This window comes from Mobula birostris, chromosome 5, assembly GCF_030028105.1.
Source record: "Mobula birostris isolate sMobBir1 chromosome 5, sMobBir1.hap1, whole genome shotgun sequence".
In the NCBI taxonomy this organism is placed as follows: Eukaryota; Metazoa; Chordata; class Chondrichthyes; order Myliobatiformes; family Myliobatidae; genus Mobula; species Mobula birostris.
Genome location: NC_092374.1, coordinates 172664742 through 172690003, shown reverse-complemented (window position 1 = coordinate 172690003; position 25262 = coordinate 172664742). Strand labels below are relative to the sequence as shown.

Here is a 25262-nt window from a genome sequence, read left to right as displayed (position 1 = left end):
TCTGATCTAAGTGAGTGTCGGCTCGTCTGAAGCTTCCTCACGAAGACTAACGCCCTGTCCCCGCTTCGGCTGGGCTGTTCCTTCGGCTTTGGTGTGACTAGCTTTTTGAGTTAGGCTGCTGATCTTATGACAGACACGAGGTTAAGAACTGTTTGCTTTTGGACCGTCGGGATATCTGTTGAACTTTAGTAACCTCACGCACCAATCCCCAGCCTTCCTCTTCGCGAATCCTTTCCTCTGCCTGCTACCCAGACTGGCTGGGTCTTGTCTGAGGATACACAGAGGTCCGCCGGTTGCCCAGTGAACATGAATGACCCGTTGTAAAATGTATCGATGTTGATAGTTGCCGGTTTTGTTATTCCTGAACATTAAACGCAACTTCCACAGCGGCAGCCGCGCGATTTAAACTCAGTTCCGAGGGATCCTTAGTTCAACGGCAATTGTATTCCTTCACCATGGTTCCTTGTGGTTCCCCTGCAGAGTGACCCCGGGTGTCCGCCGTGCTTTCCCATGAGAGCCACTGGGAGAAGTGTTGCGTGTCCCGCGACCCGGATCGCGCACGTCTGTCCTCACCTACCACCCCACCAGCCTCCGCAGCCAGCACACAATTCTCCGGAACTTCCGCCATCTCCAACGGGATCCCACCACCAAACACCTTCCCCCCGCCCCCCCCCCCCCGACTTTCTGCCTTACGCGACTCCCTTGTCCAGTCGTCCTTCCCCATTGATCTCCCTCCTGGCAAGCAGAACAAGAACACGTGCTATACCCACCCCTGCACCTCCTCCCTCACCCCTTAAGGCCCCAAACAATCCTTCCAGGTGAGTCGACACTTCACCTGCGAGTCTTTTGGGGTCATCTAAAGCATCCGGTGCTCCAGGTGTGGCCTCCTGTACGTATATAGGTGAGACCCGGGTAGATTGGTAGACAGCTTCGCCCAGCACCTACACTTCGTCCGCCAGAAAAAGCGGGATCTCCCAGTGGCCACTCATTTTAATTCTACTTCCATTTCCCATTCTGACATGTCAGTCCCGGCGTCCTGTACTGTCGTGATGAAACATAGAAACATAGAAAACCTACAGCACAATACAGGCCCTTCGGCCCACAAAGCCGTGCTGAACATGTCATTACCTTAGATATTAGCTAGGGTTACCAATAGCCCTCTATTCTTCTGAGCTCCATGTACCTGTCCAGGAGTCTCTTAATAGACCCTATCGTATCCGTCTCCACCACCATCGCCGGCAGCCCATTCCACGCACTCACCACTCTCTGTGTAAAAAAACTTACCCCTGACCCTCTGTACCTACTTCCAAGCACCTTAAAACTGTGGCCTCTCGTGATAGCCATTTCAGCCCTGGGAAAAAGCCTCTGACTATCCACATGATCAATGCCTCTCATCACCTTATACACCTCTATCAGGTCACCTCTCATCCTCCGTCGCTCCAAGGGGAAAAGGCGGAGTTCACTCAACCTCTTCTCATAAAACATGCTCTCCAATCCAGGCAACATCCTTGTAAACACTCAAGTTGAGGCCACACTCAAGTTGGAGGAACAACACCTTATATTCTGTCTGGGTAGCCTCCAACCTGTTGGCATGAACATTGATTTCTCAAACTTCCGGTAATGCCCACCCCCTCACCATTTCCCTCTCTCACCTTAATCTCCTTACCTGTCCATCACCTCCCTCTGGTGCTCCTCCCCCTTCCCTTTCTTCCATGGCCTTCTGTCCTCTCCTGTCCTATCAGATTCCCCCTTCTCCAGCCCTTTATCTCTTTCATCAATCGACTTCACAACTCGGTACATCACCCCTTCCCCTCTCCCGAGTTCACCTATCACCTACTACCTTGTACTTCCTCCTCCTCTACCCCCAACTTCTTGCTTGTGAACTTTTTACCCCCAGTCCTGATGAAGGGTCTCGGCCTGAAACGTCGACTGTTTACTCTTTCCTATGGATGCTGCCTGGCCTGCTGAGTTCCTCAGCATTCTGTGTGTGTTGCTTGGACCTCCAGCGTTGCAGATTGCTTGTGAGACACAAGAGACTGTGGATTGTGGTTGGGGTCCTTCCTGCATCCTGTGGGCTATTCGTGAGGGTTACTCATCTGGCGAGTGGAATATTGGGTGTTGGAGGCAGACACTCTCACGACGTTGAAACCCTCTTAGCGAGTGTGGGGATGAGTGGAGGAGGTTGCGTAGCGAGCGCTGGCAAATGGGATTAGTGGAGATAGTCGGCTGGGACGTGGGCCGAATGGCCTCTTTTCATGCTGAATGACACTTACGTTGCAGTCAATATATACAGCGTGGGAGGTATTTACCATATTGTACCTGGTTTACCAAAGGGCAGGAACTCCCATCTGTGTGGTGTATCCGAGTTATACAATGATCAGGACTCGATTCATCTTGGGAGCTCCGGCGGCAGCAAAATTAATGACTTCACCTATCGAAGACCACCGACTTCCACCTGTCCACTAACGCTGGCTTCACAGTTCAGCTCACCCACTACTGGAACCCTCGCGCTTGCCTTTGTTACCTGGAACTGAGCCCAGTGCTCGGGAACCCAGTCTATTGCCCAGCCCGTCGAATCACTGATCTGCCGTGTGCACACCTACCTGCTCCCCGCGGTAAGCATGTTCTCCTTCAGATCTCTGGTCATGGTTGACGTCATACACCCGTCAAATTTCCACCATTGACACCCCTTCTAACTTGCTTCCCTCAATTTTGCTCCCTCCCTCCGCCTCTTCTTCCATCTACTCCCTCCCACCCCCCTCCTCTTCTGTCTACTCCCTCCCTTCCCCCTCAGAACTTCCGTTTTCCACCCCAGATTCCTTGTCCCAGCAGTCCCGCTCACTTGTTGAACCATCTAAACATGATGAGAAAGACTTCCGTGGATAGCTGGATGTTCTTCCACCGAGCTGTTGATAGTTTGCCAGGACAGGTTGCTTCGATCAGTTTTTTTTCCGGATTGTTTGTAAGTCTTGGTGAAGGAGCGGGTTCAAATATTAGGACCAGCCATGGGCAATTTTGCAATCAAACACCAGCCGGTAGATAAATTTAAATTTTATTTTGTTGGGAATTTGCCAGGCTCCGTGCCCGGAAGCAGCGCTCGGTCCTGTCTGACCCGGGGTTCACCTTGGCTGGCGGTACCTGTACCGTACGGAAGGAATACCGCCGTGTTAGAGACCCAGTCCTCCGGAACAGGAGCTTGCTCCCTCGCTCGGTGGGATGCCGACGTGTAGAGAACAGCACTCCTTCAATATTCTCCTCAGCTAGTTCCTTCACTGAAGCTCAACTGATTCAGGGGACGAGAGCAGCCATTCGGCTCCCTGAGCCTGTCCCGCTCTTCAGTTGCCCCCTATCTGAACTCTAGAACGGTGGACCCCAATGCAAACCGATCCAGGGGGGTGCTGGAAAGACTCCGCAGCTATGTGGGGGATGAGGGGAGGGGAGGGGAGGGGATAGGGTGGACCTGTCGGGGGAAAGACCCTTCACTGGAACTGGAAAAGTAACACGATACTTTCATTTGTAGAGAGATGGCGAAGATTAAATGGAAGATTGGGGGGGGGGGGATAGGCTGCAGGCAAAGTTGTTAAAAGGACAACTATTGTGAAACCGGCAGCTGCAATGCGGTAATCCAGAAAGAATCTGAACCAAACACCCACCAGGTTGGCTTGCACCCCAACGTCAGGAGATGTTTGATGATTCTTGAACCGAGAGTTCCTGCAGGTCATAAAACACGGCAGATTTATGAAGACACTTGAAGACCTGTTTAGTACCAGCCAACTGCTATATATAATGTTCAGTAAACATTTCTCTCGGAACAAACTTGATTCTACCTTTCCTTCGGTGAAGTGGCAGTCAGTAAACGTGGGAAGTGAGATTGTACTGGAGGGACGGACCCTGCAAACGACAGCGTCTGGCCACCGCTTGGTGCTGGAGGGTTCCGAGCAGCGGGACACTTCCATGAGAAACGGGGGTAGTGGGTATGAAAGGAGCAGAGAGATAGTTACGCCAGAAATCCCAGAGATGGAGACTGTGGGAGGGAGCAGTGATCTTCCAGAGGTGGCCAGTGTGATCATCTTTGCTGTTGTGTGCTGGGGCAGCAGGCTGAGGGTAGCAAACACCAACAGAATCAACAAACTCATCCGTAAGGCCAGTGATGTTGTGGGGATGGAACTGGACTCTCTAACGGTGGTGTCTGAAAAGAGGATGTTGTCCAAGTTGCATGCCATCTTGGTCAATGTCTCCCATCCACTACATAATGTACTGGGTGGGCACAGGAGTACATTCAGCCAGAGACTCATTCCACCGAGATGCAACACAGAGCGTCATAGGAAGTCATTCCTGCCTGTGACCATCAAACTTTACAACTCCTCCCATGGAGGGTCAGACACCCTGAGCCAATAGGCTGGTCCTGGACTTATTTCCTGGCATAATTTACATATTATTATTTAACTATTATGGTTTTATTACTATTTATTATTTATGGTGCAACTAACAAAAACCAATTTCCCCCTGGGATCAATAAAGTATGACTATGACTATGAGATACTTGGAGAAGGGTCTGTCTGCTGGGTAGGGGTCCCAGAGATGAAGACAGGGGTGGGGGAGGAGGGGAATAATGATAATGATAATGAAGGGCCAGTCTGCTGCAGGAAAGGGCAGCATCCTGTTTAATTAATTTATTAATTAATCCCTTCGAGCAATCCGCTCTAGCGACCCTCAACAAGCCCAATTAACCCTAACTTCATCACGAAACAATTAATCAACAGGTCTTTGGAAGGAAACTAGAGGACCCGGAGAATACCCACGCATTCTACGGGGAGAACGTAGAGAGACTCCTTACAGAATGGTGCTGGAATTGAACCCCGATCTCCAGAATGCACTGAGATGTAACATCACAAACCATTATGCTATGGCGCCCATGAAGGAGAGGTTTTAGAAATTTTGGTATCCCCTGGTCTGGAGACACATGATGCTGGAATCTAGAGCAACAAACGGTCTGCTGGGGTACCTCAGCGAGTCAGACACACGTGTAAAGGGAATTGGGCAGTTCAGGCTTCTGCCCCCTTCCTTTCTATTCCTGATGAAGTACCTCGTCCCAAAACTCGGCAGTTTATTCCCCTCCATTGATGCTGCCCGACTTGCAGAGTCCTCCCAACACATTGTGTGTGCTGTTCAAGACTCTCATCATCTGCAGAATATCGCGTGTTTATGAAATGGGCAGTTGACGTTTTTAGGTCGCGACCAGGGGTTTCAACCCAAAACGTCGACTGTCCACTTCCCTCCTCAGATGCTGCCCGACCCACTGAGTCCTCCCACATTTTGCTGGAACTGGGGCCGCTGTGACTCCGATTTCCGTGGACCTGCGGCACAGAGGCACCACCCGTCCCAGTTTATGTCAGTGCGTCTGGAGTTTCCGAAACCGCTGACATACAATGGCAACAGAGCAGCCACGCGTTCGGAAACGCCACATGTGCCAGCGCCAAGGGAATCATAGTCGTGCTGTTCTTTCCCCCGTTACATTACATCGAAGTGGGAAGGGAATTACAGCACAATACAGCATGGTTATATGTCCTTCTGTCCGACCAGTCTGTGCTGGCCATGGACGATTCCTGCTTGTTTCTGAATACTCCAATGGGTCAATTTAATATCAGACAATGTATACAAAATACAACCTGAAATTCTTGTTCTTCGCAGACACCCATGGAAACAGAAGAGTATCCCAAAGAATAGGTGACAGTAAAAATGTTAGAACCCCAAAGCCCCCTCACCAGCAAAAAGCATCACCACACCGCCCACCGAGCAAACAAGAGCAAAGCCCCAACAGACCATTACCGGATAGTTGCTGGGGAAATGGTCCACAACGATAATGACCGCACCGGGCCGGGAATAGAGCGGCTGGGGAGACGCTCACGCCTTGTGCCCAGACCCGTGGCGCACAATGATCTTGCTGCGCACAGGTTACTGGGACGGTGGTTCCACGCGCGTTTTTTCTTCTGGAACACGGATCACTTGACACTTCTTTCCACGTTCTCGAGTCCTTTACACTTGAAGTTAAAGCAGCGCGAGTTCGTGCAAGGGGACAGGAGTTAGTGGCTGCTATTCACTACCCCTGACAATGGATTCTCGCAGGGTCCCGGCGGCTGAAAAGGACTTGGGGAATTTTTGGGACAAGCCCAGAGGGAGTGAAGAGAAAGGCCGCTTTATGTACGAAGTGACATTAACGGACCTGTTACTGGTTGTGTGCCATGGAGAGTGAAGAAGAGTTTTATTTTAAGAAGACAGAGATATTGTCTGCTTGGAGATAAGCTTCAGGAAGGAGTTTAAGGGCGAGGGCGGGGTTGTGACAGCGGGTCTGAGAGTGCGTCTGTCCCATGCCAGTCTGGGTGGGGAACCCTTGCGTCGTGGATGTGCCGATGGAACTGATTTTTAAAAATCAGACACGGAAGTACAAGCTCCGGACAAAATGAAAGTGCCAGTCAGGGCAGAGTCTTGCATCAGACTGAGCAGGGGCGATACCGGGAAACTCCCTCTCCCTCCACCCACATCACGCCCCTTGCCCGGGGGGCAGTCGGAATAGGGAACTACCCCCCCCGCCCATCACCACCACCACTACCACAAAATACTCTGCTGAGATCAAGGGTCAGCTGGCAGTTTAAAACTGGAGGTGACGGACTGGACGAGTCGAAGGGCGTTTCTCTGCTGTCGCGTTCAGTGACCCTATGTCTTGGTTTGGGTGTGACGACTGGCGGAAGATGGAGGTCTGGTAACAGACCGGCGGTTCTAGGGGCCGAACGGCCTGTTCCTGTGTAAATCAATCGTTGAAAGAGTGGTGAATAGAAAAAACACTCTTTCCTTCCCGGCTTTTCCTGATTCCCATTTCAGCTGACTTCCTGCTCTTGTTCCGTGCTAGTTTCATTACGACTTTGAATCTGTGAAGCGCCCATACATCCTGTTGTGTACATCAGCCCGTCTGGAATTGTTGGCCAAGCGTTCACCTCTAAGTGCTTTTTCCTCTCCCTCTTCTCTCAAAGTCTGTCACGTTGCCGTGTGGGTGCTGGTGGTGGTAGGGTCAGTGTTCGGTAAAGCTCCCAAAGGACAGAGATGAACCGTCTTCCATCTCCGCTGGCTGACGGCCAGAGTCTAGGACGTGTCCAGTGGCATCGACGCGCTGGTCGCGGCTGACTTTTCACACAAAAAAAGTGATTAACATTCTCTTGAGTGTGAAAGCCGAACTGGACCTGGCATTTATATCACAACCCTCTGAACAAATCCCATCTCGCATCTTCTCCCTGCGTCACACCGCCCTTCGGCCCTGCACCGCCGACTGGTCGGTCTTGCCAGGGCTGGGACTGATGTCCTGAGGGTGATGCTGAGTACAGGGCAGAAACAGCGAGGAGGGAAGCGGGCAGAAGTTGATGAAGACTTGTGCCCGAGTGATACGGGACCCGCCTCTTCCCCTTCCCTATACGTCTTCATCACGACGCCCAGTTTGTACATAGCAAGCTCCCACAAGATGAAGGTAATCAGTGTTGTGAGATTTTACACTCCGCTGGACTGGACAGCTCGAGTTGTACTTGATTAATAACTTTCTTTACTTTGAACTTGTAGGGAGAGACTGGCTAGGCTGGGATCATAAACAATAGAAAGTCTGCAGATGCTGGAAATCCAAAGCAACATACACAAAATGCTGGGGTGAGGTGGGGGGGGGGGGTGTCCTGAAAAACGGTCTCTGCCCGAAACGTCGACTATTCATCTCCATAGACGCTGCCTGTCCTGCTGAGCTCCTCCAGCATTTTGTGTGGATAGGCTGGGGTTGTGTATCCTGGAGTGAAGGCTGGGGCGTGACCTTATGATGAGGGGCACAAACAGGTGTTTGGTCCCAGTCTTTTCCCCAGGGCGGGGGGGGGGAACCAGAACTAACTGTGGGAGGGAAAAGACACGAGGGACACGAGGGGCGCTTTTTTATTCAGAGGGTGATGCAGGTAATGAACGAGGTGCCAGGGAAATGGTAGTGGGGGGGGGGGGGAATACAATTCACAACATTCAAAAGGCACTTGTACAGGTACGTGGGTCGGAAAGCTTTGCAGGGATATGAGCTAAACGCAGGAGACTCAGAAGCGCTCACTGGTCAGTACGGACCAGCTGGGCCGAAGGGCATGTTTCTGTGCTGTGTAACTCTGTGAGTTTTGTCTCCTCTGTATTTAGCCTTCATCAGAGTGTCTAATAGTTCAGCGCTGAATAGTTCGATTCCCACTGAGGATAATTAATCAAATGATTTGGCCCTATCACTGTGTATTTTTGTGGGCTCTTGCTGTGCACACATTGACTGTTCCACTTCGCTGGGTTCAATTTATTTTCTACCAGTCCTTTTCCTGATCTTCGGCTGAGGCCGTTGTGTCCGGGGATGTGTGTAAATTCTGGGCCGCACTTCTATCAGGTGAGCCCAGGGACTTACTCCGGGTCCAAGCTCCTGCGGTTTTCAGCTTTGAGGTTTAGGCGATCAAGAGGCGAGTTTGTCACCGATCCCGCATCCGGAGCGTCCGTCCCTCACAGCGAGCGCATGGAGGGCGGGCGCAGTGTTACACGCCTCTCTGCTGCCCTCTGTCGCAAAGCCCGGCAATCGCAGATAGGTATACACCCATCCGCTTACACACAGATAAACCAGCTACACCCCCCACACACACACTCACACACTCTCTCACACACTCTCACTCACACACAGGTACAAACTGTACCACAAGCAGAGATATACACACCTTTCTGGCCGCCCGCTCTGTAACTGTAACACTGCATTCTGGTTTTCTTTGTTTAGAATCACATTAGAAGGAAAATCAGATTCAGGTTTATTATCACCGACATATGTCATGAAGTATTGCTGCACAGTGCAAGATATAAAAATTACTGTAAGTTATAATTAAAAGTAAAATAAATGGTGTAAAAATAGCGTGGTATTACCTCTATGTATATATGTAATGATCTGTCTGTATGGTATTCAGACAATAAGTTTTTCACTGTATCTTGGTACGTGCAACAATAATAAACCAATTTTCACACAGCAAACTATACTACGCGCAAATAAGCACAAACTACAAGTTCAAGTTCAGTTACTGTATTGTCATTCAACCATATAGGTGTATACTGCCAAACAAAACAACGTTCCTCTGGACCAAAGTGCACAGTTCTTCTCCTAATGCTATGGTACCTCCTGTCTGATGGTGGGGGGGGGTGTCAAAGAGATTGTTGGATGGAGGTGAGGGAGCATTGATGATGCTAAGGGCCCTGTGCACACAGCACTCTTGATAAGTATCTCTGACGGGTGCAAGAGAGACCCCAGTGTTCCTCTCAGCAGTCCTTTGTAGGGACTTGCGGTCACACACACAATACACAACCTATACCATACACACTCACACAACCATACATCTGTCCCTCTCACTTCCTCGCACAAGGATAGAATATACACACACGCACACTCAAACTATACCACACTCACACATTCATACATCCCGTTCCACACATACCACGCCAAAGTACATGCATAATGTACCATGTACACACACACACACACACACACTCACTCACACGCACACAGACTCAGAAAGACAGACAGACACACACACACAGACTCAGACAGATGCACACACACACACACACATAGACTCAGACACACACACACAGACTCAGACAGATGCACACACACACACACACACATACACACATAGACTCAGACAGACACACACACAGACTCAGACAGACATACACACACACACACACACACACACACACACACACACACAACACGTACACAGTTTGAGAGGCACAAAGAGTGATATTAACCACTTGCTATGTAAAATCTTGCCACTCATATCCAGACATCCCACCCTACAAAAACTTATTTCAGGGAGGTAGCACCGCCGCCCTCCGCAACCCCATATCCCCCCCGCCCCCACCCCCCGGTCAACCTCCATGAGTGTATGTAATACTTTGTTTGGTGATTTTGTCTAATCTGTAAACCAATTTGGGTATATGCAGAAAATGTGACATTAAATTGTGTACTTACATTATCATGTTTATTCTATTACAACTTTAAGCAAGTCTACAGGGAGTTTGGCATCATCACGTAGGACATCAATAGAGTAGCTCCTCAGCAGCCAGCCCACTAGTTTAAACACAAAATAATTTGCAGACGCTGGGGTCAAAGCAACACTCACAACAGGCTGGAGGAACTCAGCAGGTCGGGCAGCATCCGTGGAAAAGATCGGTCGACGTTTCGGGCCGGAGCCCTTCGTCCTGACCTGCTGAGTTCCTCCAGCGTGTTGTGAGCTAGTTTAAATAACGTTAGCTATGCTAGTGAACGAATGACACTTGTTAAACTCACCTCAACATGTCTTTTACAGTCCTAACCGACCATGGGCAATGGAAAAGTCACTGTTGCAAGCAGTGCAGCGAGCAACACTGTCATTATTTTTGAGGTCGACTGTAAAGCCCGCCCACAGAGAAAACTGATAGGTCTACTTAGCACGAAGAGAGACCAATCAGGGTGCTCCCTCTTGCTCTCCGCTCTCCCTCTCGCTCTCTCTGTCCCTCTCCCTCTCAAAAAAATCAATTTCCGGGATATTGTATGTAATTTCCGGGCATCAGGGAGCCACTATCAATATGTGGGAGACTCCCGGATCTTCCGGGAGAGGTGGGATGTCTGCATATCCTTTTAAAACTCCTTCTCATGTTAAACCTCGGCCCTTTTGTTTTTGGAACACCTATCATGGGAAATTTGACTCTATCTACCCCATCCATGCCCCTAGAATTTTATATATCTCTGTAAGGTCACCTCTCAGACTCCAGCACTTCAGAGAAAATAACACCGATCTATCCAGTTTCTTCCCACAATTAAAGTCCCCCAGGCAACACCTATCCTTTCCGTAGTGCGGTGAGCATGCACACTCCACACAGACAGCAGCTTCACCGGCTACACCGCGGTGCCACCGGAGAGTGAGTTGCCAAATCTTATCCGGGAAGGATTTGTACAGCGAATCTCAGCTCGCTAACTTTACAGCCTTTCCTTAAGCTGCACAGATCCGGGATAGTGACTGGGAGGAAATGTGCACAATTTGATATAAATTCAGAATCACCTAAGGATGTTTACACTGATATTTCAATGTGTATCCATGGGATTCCACCCAACTCTTGATCTGGTCTTCCTGTTTTTAATGAAAGTGTTATTTTTGATCTGCTTGGACTATTTTCCTTGAGCCTTATTGTTTGTTGAACAGTACAGATCTTAACTTACTCTTTTGGAAAGAACAAGAAGTCTGTGGGTTTGGAATATTTGGTTTTAATTCCTCAGATTCAGTAGACGAGAAAGATCAAATGAAAGTGGGGGGAGAAGAGAGAGTGAGAGAGAGGCAGACAGTCAGAGAGACAGGGATATAGGGGGACAGAGAGGCAGAGAACATTTGGGGAGAAAGATAGAAAGAGGGAGAGAGAAAACATGGGTGAGGAGAGATGGAAAGAGGGGGAGAAGAGGAGTGGAGATAGTGGTCTAGCTGACAGAGGGCAGAGGTCACTGCACCAGAGGGAAAGGTTTGATTTTGACCTTGGCATCTGCCTGTGTGGGGTCTGCACGCTCTCCCTGTGACCACAAGGGCTTCCCAGGATTCCCACCCACATCCCAAAGACATCTAAGGCCAATGCAGATGCTGGAAATCTGAAATTTGAAAAAAACACAGACAATGCCAGGAAACCTCAGAAAGTGGATCTGCGTTTGTGGGAACAGCTGTGGTCACAGGCGAGAAGGTTGATTGTCGAGAATTGCCCCTAGTGTGGGTGGGTAGTGAGGGGGGGGTAGGATGGGTAGAGCCGATGGGGATGTGGGGAGAATAGAAAATAGGACTGATGTAGGGTGAATGTAGATAGGTGGATGAGGGCCAGCATGAGGTCAATGGGCTGAAGGGCCTGTTTCAGCCCTGTATCTCTCTGTGACTCTGGAAGAGAGAGTGTTGGGGGAGGGGAAAGCAGGTTCAGAAAGAGGAAGGAAGAAAGGAAGATAGAAGAGGAAGGAGAGAGAAAGCAGAGGGAGGGAAGGAGGGAGATGAAGGAAGAAAGAGGAGGATGGTGCTCTGTCCTAGACCGAGGAAGTATACAGGGAGACCGGCAAAAGGGACAGAGGATGTCAATTTGCCCTGTATTTTTCAATGTCCTGGGACAGTGAGTGAATGGGATGAGAATTCCGGCTGTTTCAGTGAGGGTGGAACCGGACTCCAGAAAACTTCACCCCGTGGGGCCTCTGACCCCTGACCTCATAACCCCATTGGCTGGAGGGACGAACAACGTGTGGGCAGGGGACACTTGGTCCTGGGGGAGAGGGCGCCGAGCCCTGGTGTCCTGAGGGGAGGGCCTGTGCCCATGGCTTCTGCTGGGGTCTCTGCAGATTCAACCACCAAAGGAGGCTTTGTGAGGGTGGACTGATGGGGGTGAGGGGGAGGGGTTGTGCGAGGGGTTCCCCTGCACTAACAACGTCCCTCTGCCTTCACCCCAGGCCTGCCATGGATGCACATCCAGCCACAAGTGCGACTGCAGTGGCGTCAAAGGAGAGAAGGTGGGTGAGTGGGATTGTGGTGAGATTGGGCATGAGGTCCGGGGGTGAGGTGGGGGGGGGGAGTGGGATTTGGTTGAGGTTGGTGGGTGAGGTCAAGGGGGGATGTCGGGGATGAGTTTCAGAATGAGGTCGGAGGGTAGGGTTGAGAGCTGGGGTCAGGGTGAGGTGGGGGCGGTGGGTTGTGGGGTCAGCAGGTGAAGTCAGGGAGGAAATGAGTTCAGGGAGTGAGGTCAGAGCGTTTGGGGTGAGGTTGGGAACAAAGGTCAGGGTGGGGTGGGGAGGGTGGGGGTCAAGAAATGTGTTTGGTGGGGTGTGAAGTCAAGGGCTGAGTTTAGAGGGTTTGGGGGATGAGGTCCGGGGTGGCGGATTGAAGTTGAGGGTGACGTCTGTGGGGTTGATGGCGGGGTGGAGTCGGGGGGGGGGTGAGGTCAGGGAGGGGGTGGGTTTAAGTTCAGGCAAAGGTGGCCTTCACTAACACAAGTAGAGGAGATTCCTAGCTGTAGGATGCCCTTGTGTGAAATCTTCCCCTCAGATCTCCTGAACAACGACCAGGATGAACTCTTGTGTCTGTTTTCAGGGGGCAATGGGACTGCCCGGCTTTACAGGGCCCCTGGGAATGCCGGGATTCCCGGGGGTCGAGGGACCAGTCGGCCCTCCTGGGCTGAAGGTGAGTACAGTGACATTCTCGCTTATCCCATCTGCCTCATCACACCATTTTGTTCCCCTCCCTGCTCTGTCGACCTGCCCGACAACCACACCTTCCTCCCCCAGTTCCCCTCCTTCCCACACTCCCTGCTCCAATGTCCTCTCCGGTCAGATCCAGCTGCTTCAGCCCTTTGCCTCTTCCACCCAGCACCTCCCAGCTTCAAACATCATTCCCTCTCTCACCCTCCCTCACCCGGATCCAACTCCTGCCCGACTACCACCATCTCTTCATATCAGCTGTCTCCCCTCCTTCCAGTGCTGATGAAAGGTCTTGACCCAAAACCTCAACTGTCCATTTCCCTCCGTAGTGGCTGCCTGATCTGCTGCGTAACTCTAGTGCGTGCGTTACCATGAACTCTTGCGTTCTCAGCGTTAACTGGCTACACTGTGTAACAACTTCCTCTCTCTGTTTCAGGGAGACAGAGGAGAACCAGGAGCAATGGGGAAGAAGGGAACCCGGGTAGGTATTGTTTGTGGCCTGTGGTCAGACTCCGGGCCCCTGACAGGGATAACCAAACCCAAGCACCTCTGGATGTGACCAACCTCTAATACTGCAGATGCTGCAAACCTGAAATAAAAATTCAGCGTTTCAAGATTCAAGAGCGCATTTATTGTTAAAGGGTGTATAAATTCTACAACCTTGAGAATTGTCTGGTCACAGGCAGCCGCAAAGCAGGAAACCCGAAAGAACCCAATTAAAATAAAAAGAGTAAAGACAGATCTCCAACATCTCTGCGCACAGGTAAAGAGAGAAAACAAACACCAATCGTATAAACAGTCAAAGCAAGCAAGAAGGACAGCATTCCAAATCCCTGGAGCAGGCCGGAGTAGGCCCAAAGCCATCATATTAGCGGGGCAAATCACCGCAGAGGTTCACAAACACGAAACACAGCGGGGTGGGGGGGGGCAGGCTCACAGCCTTAGCATCATGGAGAGAGGAGCCCCCAGGTTAACTGGGCCGGCGTTTAAGCTGTCCGAGCAGCCGAGCATACCTCGCATTAGGACCCGGGCTCTGCTGCGGCAATCCACTCCAGGTCTAGATTTCGCATTTGTGTGTAATTTAGGCCTAATCTATGTTTCCCTTGTGAATGCCGGCTACCTGATGCTGGGGGAGGTATGTTCTTCACTGGCTTGTAGACGTGCCAATAAACTCGACTTTCCCATTGACAGGGTCCAGCTGGAGCCCCTGGATTCCCAGGAACGCCAGGATTACCTGTAAGTGCCACCCCATTCACATTGAAAGCACTGAGCTCATTCGACAGAAGTAAACTTTGGAATTCTCTTTCCGCAGGGATTGCCGGGTCAGGATGGACCTCCCGGTCAGAAGGGTATCCCAGGGTGCAACGGCACAAAGGTAACAACCTCAGGGTTAGATTAATCTGTATTTCTGGGACCTTCACACAATGGTCAAGCACAAACTCCCAAACCTGATACCCCATCCAGTCTGATCCCACCCCACTTGATTCCACACCCCTCACTTGCCTCACCCTTTCCTAACACCCAGTCTGACCCCACTCCCACAGCTTTGATATTCAGTGTGATCTCCCTCCTGGATGTATTAAACTACCATTGCAGAGTGCCAGACCCTCGGTGAGGGGAGGGGTTGGGGGCCGTGTGATGGGTGGGTGGAGAGGGTAGAGTGAGGGGGTGGGCCAGTCAGCAGGGTAAAGTGAGGGGAGAGGCTGGGCAGGGAGTGATGCAATGGCTTCTGTGGTGGGGGTGGGAGGCAGGTCTGGGGCCTCAGTGTTGGGGGAGAAGGAAGGTCTGGAGCCTCAGTGGGGGAGAGGATGGATTTATGGACTGGGATGGGCACTCCATGGTCTTTGTGTTGCTGCAGGGTGAACCAGGTCCCACTGGGCCAGCAGGATTTCCAGGATTGCAAGGCTTTCCAGTAAGTACAGAAATTGACCATGACCTTGCAATTCTATAGTAACAGTGGCGTGTGTGTGTGTATTTGAGTGTGAATGTGTGTGTGTATGAGTGTGTGTGCTTCTGTGTGAGAGTGTGTGTGTGTATTTGAATGTGAATGTGTATGTGTGTGTGTGTGTGTGTGTGTCTGTATCTGTCTGTTTCTTGAGTGAAAGAGCTGGACACTATGTGTGTGTGTGTGTGTGTGTGTGTGTATGTGTCTGTGTGTCTATGTCTGTGTGCGTGTGTCTGTCAGTGTGTCATGTGTGAGTGAATGAGCTGGGCACTGTGTCTGTGTATCTGTGTGTGTGTGTGAGAGTGTGTGAAAGTGTGTGTGTGTGTGTGTGTTGTGAGTGAGTGAATGAGTTGGGCACTGTGTCTGTCTATCTATGTGTGTGTGTGTGTGTGTGTGTGTGTGTGTGTGTGTGTGTGTGGTGTGTGTGTGTATGTGTGAGTGTGTGAGAGAGAGTGTGTGTGTGTGTGAGAGAGAGTGTGTGTGTGTGTTGTGAGAGAGTGTCTGCATGTGTGTTGTGAGTGAGTGTGTGTGAGAGAGAGTGTATGTGTGTGTGTGTGTGTGTGTGTGTGTGTGTGAGAGAGAGAGTGTGTGTGTGTGTTGTGAGAGAGTGTCTGCGTGTGTGTTGTGAGTGAGTGTTGTGAGAGAGAGTGTGTGTGTGTTGTGAGTGAGTGTGTGACCTGGACACTGTCCTCACATTGGTTCTGTTTGCTTTCCAGGGTCAACCGGGATCTCCTGGGCAAAAGGTCAGAAACAAACCAACTTCTCAAAACCTTTTCAAAAGTTGAACCGCAAGTGCTGATCCCAAGTGTGTCTCAGACTCCTCCTCTCATTCCGCCCGTCTTTAGCTGCACCCGTGGATCCCACACATCAGTCCCAGCAGACTGCCTCAGCTCATTGCCGATCACAGTGTGTGGATGGGGCAACCCCGAAGGACAGTGCTTCACGTTTCCTCTGACCGGATGTTGTAGAGCCCATCGCTCTTCAACCCCTCCTTTCCGTACCAGTGTCCCTGCTGTAGACCTCCCTCATCTATCTCCTGCTTATCAGTTATATGGGTTTCCTCTGAAACCCAGCCCTTCCCCAGGGATATTCCGTTAAAGATACAGATGGCATGTCACATTCCCATTAACTCCCAGATGTCTGGGACTTCAGATTTAGGGCCCATCAACCAGTTACATCCCAGTGTCTCAGCCCTCTCAAGCTTGGAGAGCTCAGCCAAGACAGAACAAGTAATAAGGCTTCATGAAGCAGGGGGCAGGATCAAGCTGGGAACTGGGGTTGGATAAGCCCACAGAGACAGTTGGTGCCCTTCTGTGTCCTTTCCGGTCATCCCAGGCTTCCAACTGCACTGAGTGGACATGCACCATAAGGTCACCAGTTGACACAGGGACAGCTCGATTCGTCCATGAGTCAAGTGTCAGGTGCTGGGAAGTGTCCTCCACCTAACACTGCCTCCTTCCGCTGCAGCTGGAAATTTCCCTCTGTGTTTCCAGTTTGGATCTTCTCTCCACGTTCCCAGCTCATTGATCCTCCTGATGGAAGCTGTTGCAGTCAATTGCCAGCAAGGAAACCCTTTGCTCAGAGAGAACGACTGCAGCCTCTCCAGCCTCCCGCAGCATAACGCTCCCTTACCCCTGACAGACTTCCATCAGGTCTGGGGCTGAGGAAAATGGGGATACCAGGACTTTGCTAACCCTCTGATGGTTTGTCTCCATGCAGGGAGAGCCCGGGGAAGTGATTGGCTTTCCAGTGCTGAAGGGAGACCCTGGAGTCCCAGGACGTCCAGGGGAAAAGGTGAGCTCTGGATTTCACCCCTAACCCCACAACCCACACTCAGGGTGCCTGCCTCCTCCTCATCCAATGTGTCTTTGTTTGCAGGGCTTGCCAGGGATTTCAGGACCCATTGGACCTCCAGGGCCCCAAGGCTACCCAGGACCTATGGTAAGTCCCCTCCGCACTGTAAACCGGTCAGTGGCTCCACTCAAGTTTGAGGATTTCAGTTTCAGGAATGTAGGTCGACCCAAAATGTCAGGAGAAAGGGGCCATGTCTGGGACGGAGGTCCGCAGGGTAGGGAGGACAATCTTGGTGGCTCTGGCATTGCGACTCCTGGACTACCACTCCCCAGTGTTGGGGATAAATTCCAGATCCTGTCCACAGGCATGTTCCTCACGCTCGATGCCATCCTGAAGACATCTCCAAGCACTGTGCCCCCGGGACCCCAGCCCACTGTCCCACACTCCATACCCAGGCAAACGTCAGTGCATAAACCACTGGAAGAACTCAGCAGGTCAGGCAGCATCTACAGAGGGAAATAGATAGCCGATGTTTTGGACTCCAGACTTAATAAAGACGCCTCAGCCCAAAATGTCAACTCTATTTCCCTCCTTAGATGCTGCCTGACTCACCCAGTTCCTCCAGTGTTTTGTGTGTGATGCCTGCACCCGCAGAACACAAGAACACAAGAAACTGGCTCGTTGAGCCTGCTCGGCCATCCAATAAGCCCAAGGTTGCTGTTCCTGTGGACTCAGCTCCCTTAATTCCCTTAATTCTGCCTATGGAAAAATCTAACTGTGTCTTAAACGTATTTAATGAGGCAACCTCTACTGTTCCCCTGGGCAGAGAATTCCACAGATTTATCGCTCTCTGGGAAAAGCAGTTTCTCCTCATCTCTGTCCCACTGAATCACGAGGCTATGTCCCTGAGTTGTACTAATTCTCGTGCCCCCCAGGCGTACTTGATGAGGTTATTTTGTGACCTGGGCACTCAGTGGCAGGAACTCGGTGCTTTTCGGAGAGTGTTACTCTGGGGAATGGATATGAAACGTTATCTGCGGACCCCCCACCCCCCCATCCTTACTTTACCCGGCAGCAAGAGTGTCCCCCTGCCAGCTCACTGCACGAAGCATGGGGACGATGGTGTGGGTGGGGGGTGGGTCACAGTAGCCTGACTCAGGGCATTGGAGCTGGGAATCCATTTCCAGTGCCATTGTAAGGAGTCCACACCTCCTGACTGTTATCACTTGTGCTTCCCTCGGACACTCGGGTCTCCTCCGCAGTCCAAAGGTGTACCGGTTAGTAGGTTAATCAGCCATTATGAAACTGTCCTGTGATTAGGCTAAGGTTAAGTAGGTGGGATTCTACGTGGCACGGCTCGGTGTGTCAGAATGACTCCAAATAAAGGGTGCACTGGGAGGTGCACAGAAGGACTCGGCTATGCCTCCTCCTTCAGCTTCCTCTTCCGTCTGGAGTGTGTGTGTGGGGGGGAGGGTAGCTTCTCCTTATGCCATATGTCTGAAATAAAGAATCCGTCAGGTATGGGGCTGGGGGTGGGGGGAAATCAATGCTCCATCCTCGACCCTTCATCCGGTTTCGTGTGGTTGGACGTGGGAATTCAGCAGCCATCCCGTGCTTGGCGCTCTTCCGAACTTCTGGTGATCTCGCTCCGTGATAGAGGCTCAGATTGCCCCACCCCAGGGAACTCCTTGCTTGTGTCCATCGGGCCTTGTCCACACACTGTGTGGGGCGGTGGGTGAGACACCAGTGGGTAGGGTCAGGACTGTAAGCGTTACCGTTTGTAAGATTTCTTCCTCTGCACCTACACTGCCAGCCTGACCACGCCAGTAAGCGGCTGCGATCAGTGCAGGTGTGGTGGGAAGTGTGCCCTCTTCCCAGTCATTCCCTGTCCCCCTCTCCCTCTCTGCCTTCCTTTCCCCACCCCCAATCCCCTCTCCCCTCCTCCCGCCTCTCCTCCTCTTTCTTCACCTTTGACGTGCTTACGTCTTCGGCCAGTGTTGTGGTCAGAGCTATGTGAGTTGAGATGGTTGAGGCAGTGAACTGAATCGGCCGTTGTTGACCGTCTGCTTATGTTGTCGTTGCAGGGTCCCCCGGGATCCCCAGGACTTCCAGGGCCTAAGGTAAACTCTACTGCCCAGACCAAGATTTATTGTCTCAATTCTCCGGCCAGGCGTTCAATCACTCTTCTCTCTGTTTTGCCAACAGGGCAACATGGGGGTGCAGTTCTACGGGCAAAAGGGTGAAAAGGTGAGACCACTTGAGTTTTGGGGAACAGCTGAATACGTTAGGACTTTATCCCCTCGAGCAGTGGGGAATGAGGGGAGATTTGACAGAGGTATACTAAATTATGACTGGGTGAATGCAAGCAGGCTTTTTCCCACTAGATTTGGGTAGAGACTAGAGCTAGAAGTCGTGGGTTAAGGGTGAAAACTGAAATGTTGAACATCCTCACCCAGAGGGTGATGGGAGTGTGGAATGAGCTGCCAGTGTAAGTGGTGGATGGGGTTCAAGTTCATCATTTAAGACACACTTGGATAGGAGGAGTATGGAGGGTTATGGTCCAGGTTCCGATTGATGGGACTAGGCAGAATAATAGCTTGGCACAGACTAGATGGGCTGAAGGGCCTGCTTGTGTGCTGTAGTGTTCTATGACTTTCCAAACGGATGATTACTTTAATGAGTGTCGGCCAGCCTCACGTGTTAAGTGCAATTATTCCCTGTTCGGTATTTGTAAATGGGGTCACACGGCAGATTATACCGCTGCTGCTTTGAGGGCCACAGTGTGGGTACCCAGCGTGTGGGCAGTTGTACGTAACGACCGGGCTGGTGTGGGTATTAGAATTGGGTGATTGTGATTATCCCCGGGGTGGGTGGGTGGGGTCTGTGATTTTCCCCGGGGTGGGTCGGTGGGGTCCGTGATTATCCCCGGGGTGGATAGGCGGGGTCTGTGATTATCCCCAGGGTCTGTGATTTTGCCCGGAGTGGGTGGGTGGGGTCTGTGATTTTCCCCGGGGTGGATAGGCAGGGTCTGTGATTATCCCCAGGGTCTGTGATTTTGCCCGGGGTGGGTGGGTGAGGTCTGTGATTTTCCCCAGGGTGGGTCGGCGGGGTCTGTGATTATCCCCGGGGTCTGTGATTTTGCCCGGGGTGGGTGGGTGGGGTCTGTGATTTTCCCTGGGGTGGATAGGTGGGGTCTGTGATTATCCCCGGGGTGGGTGGATGGGGTCTGTGATTTTCCCCGGGGTCTGTGATTTTGCCCGGGGTGGGTGGTGGGGTCTGTGATTATCCCCAGGGTGGGTGGGGGAGTCTGTGATTATCCCTGGGATGGGTGGTGGGGGTTTGTGATTATACCCAGGGTGGGTGGGGTCTGTGGTTATCCCTGGGGTGGGTGGAGTCTGTGATTTTGCCTGGGGTGGGTGGGGGGTCTGTGATTATCCCCGGGGTGGGGGGGGGGTTCTGTGGTTACAATGGCTGTTTTACCAAAACAGCTGCCATCTCTGCTACCAACAGTGTGATGAATCAAAGTTCAGAAGTCTAGGATGTGGGGAGGGCCATCATCTGCTGCCATCCTTTTGCCCTTGGGAAGGTGAGATGGTGTCCAGTCAGTACTGGATAGATCACAGTGTGCAATGCCACAGGGGCTCACTGGCACCCCTTGTACAAGCCAAGACCAAGAAGGGGGTAACTGGAGGGAGAGTTTGGAGTTCATTCACCCCTGCCAGCCCTCAGTGGCAAACGTCTCTGTAGACATTGCATCCGGCGAGGGAACAGGCCAAGGTATGACCGGGGAGTTTCTGTTCCGATGGATGGTGGTCGTCACCTCACAGGCTCAGTGGCCCTAACAAATGTTACTTCTCTTTGGCAGGGTGAGCCAGGGGTTCAAGGCCCTGCGGGGCTGCCCGGCCCGGGAGAGCACACTGGCATCCCGGAAGCGAAAATCCAGAAAGGAGAGAAGGTTTGATCACTTTGCTGCTTTCGATCTTTGCTTTGTTTTCTCTCTGGAATGGTTACACCCAGATAGGGGACACCTCCACCTCTGGAGGGTCCCAGGCCCGGCAGAACCCGTGAGGAAATGTTTACGGGGAGACGACAAAGTGCACTCACCCTGTGTCATCCACTCATTGTCGGAGCTGTCCGTGAGCACTCGTGGTGAGTGGGGTTTCCATGGGAAACCCTGCCTGCCCCACCATTCAATTCCACTGGACATGACCTGATGCTTGGCTTTCCAGTAACATTGAAGGACAGGTGCCCAGCAAACTCACCGTCCAGAGTCGGGGATGGTGACTGGTGGATTTAGCCTCTGTTCACTGACGGAATATCAGCCCAGAGAGGGGACAGTTTACACTCCCACTTTAACGTCATAAAACAGTTACCGTTTGGCTGCAATTATATTCTGTCTCCTTTCTCCCCTGTAAGCACTTGACCTTGCCCATTCTGAAGTTTCCAACCTTCTTGTCATGCTCAATCGAGTCATTCAGCCCACTGGGTTCATCTCACCCCCGCCCCTCATTGTGGTCTTGTTGGTTGTGTTCTTAATACAAACAACACCTTTCACTGTTGTACTCAAAGTACACAAGATAAATAAATCTGAATTGGAATCAGAATGGGACATGGTTGGCAGGGACAAGTAGGCCCCAGAGGCCTGTTTCATGCTGTATGACCCCATGACCTGTCTACTCTCTGCTCCAGCCAATCAGTGTATGGCTCAGATGGTGGCACTCTTTGGCTCAATGTACTGCATTACCGATAAAACCGAAGGAGAGGCGGGCTTGCATTTCTATGCACCCTATATCCTTTGCAGGACTTGTGAAACTGTTTAAACTGGGAAAGGCAGAGGTTGTAACAGCAGTAAGCATTTACAGTGTGCCGAGGCATTAATTCCAATGACATCCTCATGCTGATGTTCTTTCAGGGTCAAAAAGGGGATCGTGGGGAACTGGGACCCAAAGGATTTCCCGGCAGCCCAGTAAGTGTTCTATCTGACCCAGCTCCTCCGCTAATCTATCTCCCACTCAGAGGCTTCTGCGCTTTGATGTTTGTCCATCTGCTTTAGCTCTTTAATAACTTGATACGGGAACTTGGAGCAAATATCTGACTGCCGGAGGATTCCAACGAGCTGCTTCAAATTGCTGACTGTTTCACTCTGGTGATGTTGCCTGACGCCCTGAGTTCCTCCAACAGATCTTTTTTTTTGCTCTAGATTCCAGCATCGGAAGTCCCTTTGCTCCCTAGTCTGGGGGTCTTCAGGGTACATGGATGTCTATAATCCGGTGGCAGATGCACTCGGTGTACGGGCTGCACTGAGCCACACGGTGAAGAAATTTCTACTTAGATTAGATTAGATTCAACTTTATTGTCATTGTGCCGAGTACAGATACAAAGCCAATGAAATGCAGTTAGCGTCTAACCAGAAGTGCTAAAGAGTAGTATTATTTACAAAATAACTGCGAATAAAAAGTGCTACAACACACAAATATAAAAGTACTGAGACAGTCCAATATGGGTGCAATACTGCTTAGTGCTGTGATGTGAGGTTCAGCAGGGTCACGGCCTCAGGGAAGAAGCTCTTCCTGTGCCTGCTGGTGCGGGAGCGGAGGCTCCTGTAGCGCCTACCGAATGGGAGGAGGGTAAAAAGTCCACGATTAGGGTGAGATGCATCCTTGATAATGCTTTTCGCCCTGCCCAGGCAGCATTTATGGTAGATGTTCTCAATGGTGGGCAATTGGGTGCTGATAATCCGCTGGGCAGTTTTCACCACAAGCTGGAGTGGTTTGCGGTCCAATGTGGGACAATTGCCATACCACACTGAGATGCAGTTGGTGAGTATGCTCTCAATGGTACAGCAGTAAAAGTCCGTCAGTATCCTGGGACAGAGGTGAGCTTTCTCCATGCTCTGCAGGAAATAAAGGCGCTATTGCACCTTTTTGATCAGGATGGAGGAGTTCAGGGACCAGGTGAGATCCTCGGAAATGTGGACACCAAGGAATTTGAAGCTTGATACACGCTCCACTACAGCTCCGTTGATGTAGATGGGGATGTGAGTGTGGCTCCTAGCATGCTTGAAGTCAATAATGATCTCCCTGGTCTTCTGGGTGTTAAGGGCCAGGTTGTTATCGGCACACCACGCGGCCAGGTGCTGGACCTCGTCCCTGTAGGCCGTCTCGTCATCCCCTCTGACCAGGCCAAGCAAATGGCAAGTGGTTTGCCGTCAGCCCTCCGATTACTCGCTGCGAGGAGCCTCCTCGCTGTAAGTGCCACCCTTATGTGTGCAGATTTTCTGTTAAATCGAGGTGCCAACATCCTGTAAAGTGCTGGAGTGGGTTCCAGGTGCCCGGTGCGTGAAGGGAAGTGTGTGGGCTCACTGGCACTGCCCGGTGACCCTGCTCACTGCCAAGTGAGTGAGGCTACTCTTGGAGTACTGTGCACTGACCTGGTCACCCTCTTACAGAAAAGAAATGATCCAAAAGTGCAGCAGAGATTGACGAGGATGCCGCAAGGACCAGAGGGTCTGATTTATAGGGAGAGGTTGGCAAGGCAAGGTCTTTATTCCTTGGGGCCTGGGAGAACCTTATAAACATGATTAATGTTATGATAAGGTGTTTAGAAACAGTCTCTTCCCCAGGGTAGGAGAATCCAAAACTAGGGAGCATAGATTTAGAGTGGGGGAGAAAAGATTTAAAAGAGACTTAAAAAGAGCAACTTTTTCACCCAGAGGGTGGTGAGTGTATGGAATGAGATGCCTGAGGAAGTGTCTGAGGCAGGGACAACAGTATCATTGAAGAAGCACTTGAATAGGTACATGGAAGGGTGGGGCCTACAGGGATCATCCCCAGCCCAGTTCAAAATGGATTCTGAGGCTGTGCCCTCTGGTCCTAGATGCCCCTGTTGTAGAAAACCTCCCCTCCATGTTCACTCTAACTAGGCCTTTCAATACTGGCCAGCTCTGTCACAGGGGAAGCTCACCACTGACCAAACGATGGAGGCTGTGAGCGGACCCCAGTCCTGGCAGAGTGAGGAGACAGCCTGTACTGAGAGGCCCGACTGAGACTCGAAAGATGCAGGAGAGTTTCTTGAGGAGGGTCTGATGTTATGAACATCATTAATTGATGGTTTGAATGTCTGCAGGGACACTCGGTGATCGGAATGAAGGGTGCTAAAGGACAGATGGGTGAGCCGGGCAAACGGGTGAGTCTGACGCTTTCTTGTTTGTTGGTTCCTGGGATCTGGCTGTTGCTGGTGGGGTGGGCACTCACTACCTATCACTGCCAGCCCTGAGGAGCGATGGCACTGTCTTTCCACAGATGTCTCGGGCAACCATTTGGCTGCCTCAGGGGCTGGGAGAGGAGTCAGGTGTCAGCCGGGGGGTGGGGGGGGGAACAGCAGATCTCAGCCGTGGTGGGCATCGGTGGGGGGGGATAACGGCACAGCCTGATGCCACGTGCTTATCTCCTCTGTGACGTGGGCGCTCCCAGGGTGGAGAAGGCAGAGGAGTGCGTGGCGGGGTCAGATTCAGGAGGATGCTAGATAGGTGGGGGTGGGAGGTGGGAGGTGCGAAGGAGCGTGAACCTTCGCTGGAAATCCTCGGCAAGCTGCTGTGAGTTGTGCGCGTGGGCACGGACTGAAGCAATGTGTTTCTACCGATCCGCAGGGCAAACCCGGCAAGGACGGAGAACCAGGCCTCCCAGGACAAAACGTGAGTGCTCCCTATGCTGGCTGTTAAGATCAGGAGCGCACTGTGACAGTGGTCCCTGGGCTCACACCCGCGACCTGCCCCTGTACCTGTCGTCCCGGTGTGAACTGTCACCGGCCTGGGCCTGCAACAGGCTGTGACTGAGGGCACTGGCGCAGGGTGCGGTGCGGAGGGAGGGGCCGAGGGGACAGGCACCAGCTATGCCCACTGCAGTTCCACAGTGGTGACCAGGTGGCAACAGGCAACAAAGCAAATGCAACCACCCACCGAATCTGGGCTTGTCTCCAAACATCAACCAATAGCTCAGCACTGTCATTTTACCTTCCAGTTCCCAGGGCTCTGGTGGGACCACAGAACATAGAACACGACAGCACAGTACAGGCCCTTCAGCCCTCAATGTTGTGCTGACCTTTTAACTTATTCTAATATCAATCCAGCCCTCTCTTCCCACAAAACCCTCCATTTCTCTTTCATCTGTTTGTCTAAGTGTTTCTTCAATGCCCCTAATGTATCTGCCTCTGCTGCCACCCCTCGCGGGGCGTTCCGCGCATCCACTGGTC

At 51.7% G+C, this 25262-nt stretch overlaps 1 protein-coding gene across 1 annotated transcript in view; it reads left to right on the top strand.

Moving 5' to 3' along the window:
- The window catches only part of LOC140198045 (uncharacterized), a 127858-nt gene that overhangs the window by 40813 nt on the left and 61783 nt on the right, over positions 1–25262 (top strand). The window contains exons 2-16 of the mRNA XM_072258886.1: positions 12530–12589; positions 13167–13256; positions 13710–13754; positions 14465–14509; positions 14586–14648; positions 15132–15185; positions 15935–15961; positions 16938–17012; positions 17097–17159; positions 19097–19132; positions 19218–19259; positions 20878–20967; positions 21925–21978; positions 24138–24197; positions 24661–24705. Coding sequence (XP_072114987.1) covers positions 12530–12589; positions 13167–13256; positions 13710–13754; positions 14465–14509; positions 14586–14648; positions 15132–15185; positions 15935–15961; positions 16938–17012; positions 17097–17159; positions 19097–19132; positions 19218–19259; positions 20878–20967; positions 21925–21978; positions 24138–24197; positions 24661–24705 — 849 coding nt within the window. The remainder of the gene's footprint in view (positions 1–12529; positions 12590–13166; positions 13257–13709; positions 13755–14464; positions 14510–14585; positions 14649–15131; positions 15186–15934; positions 15962–16937; positions 17013–17096; positions 17160–19096; positions 19133–19217; positions 19260–20877; positions 20968–21924; positions 21979–24137; positions 24198–24660; positions 24706–25262) is intronic.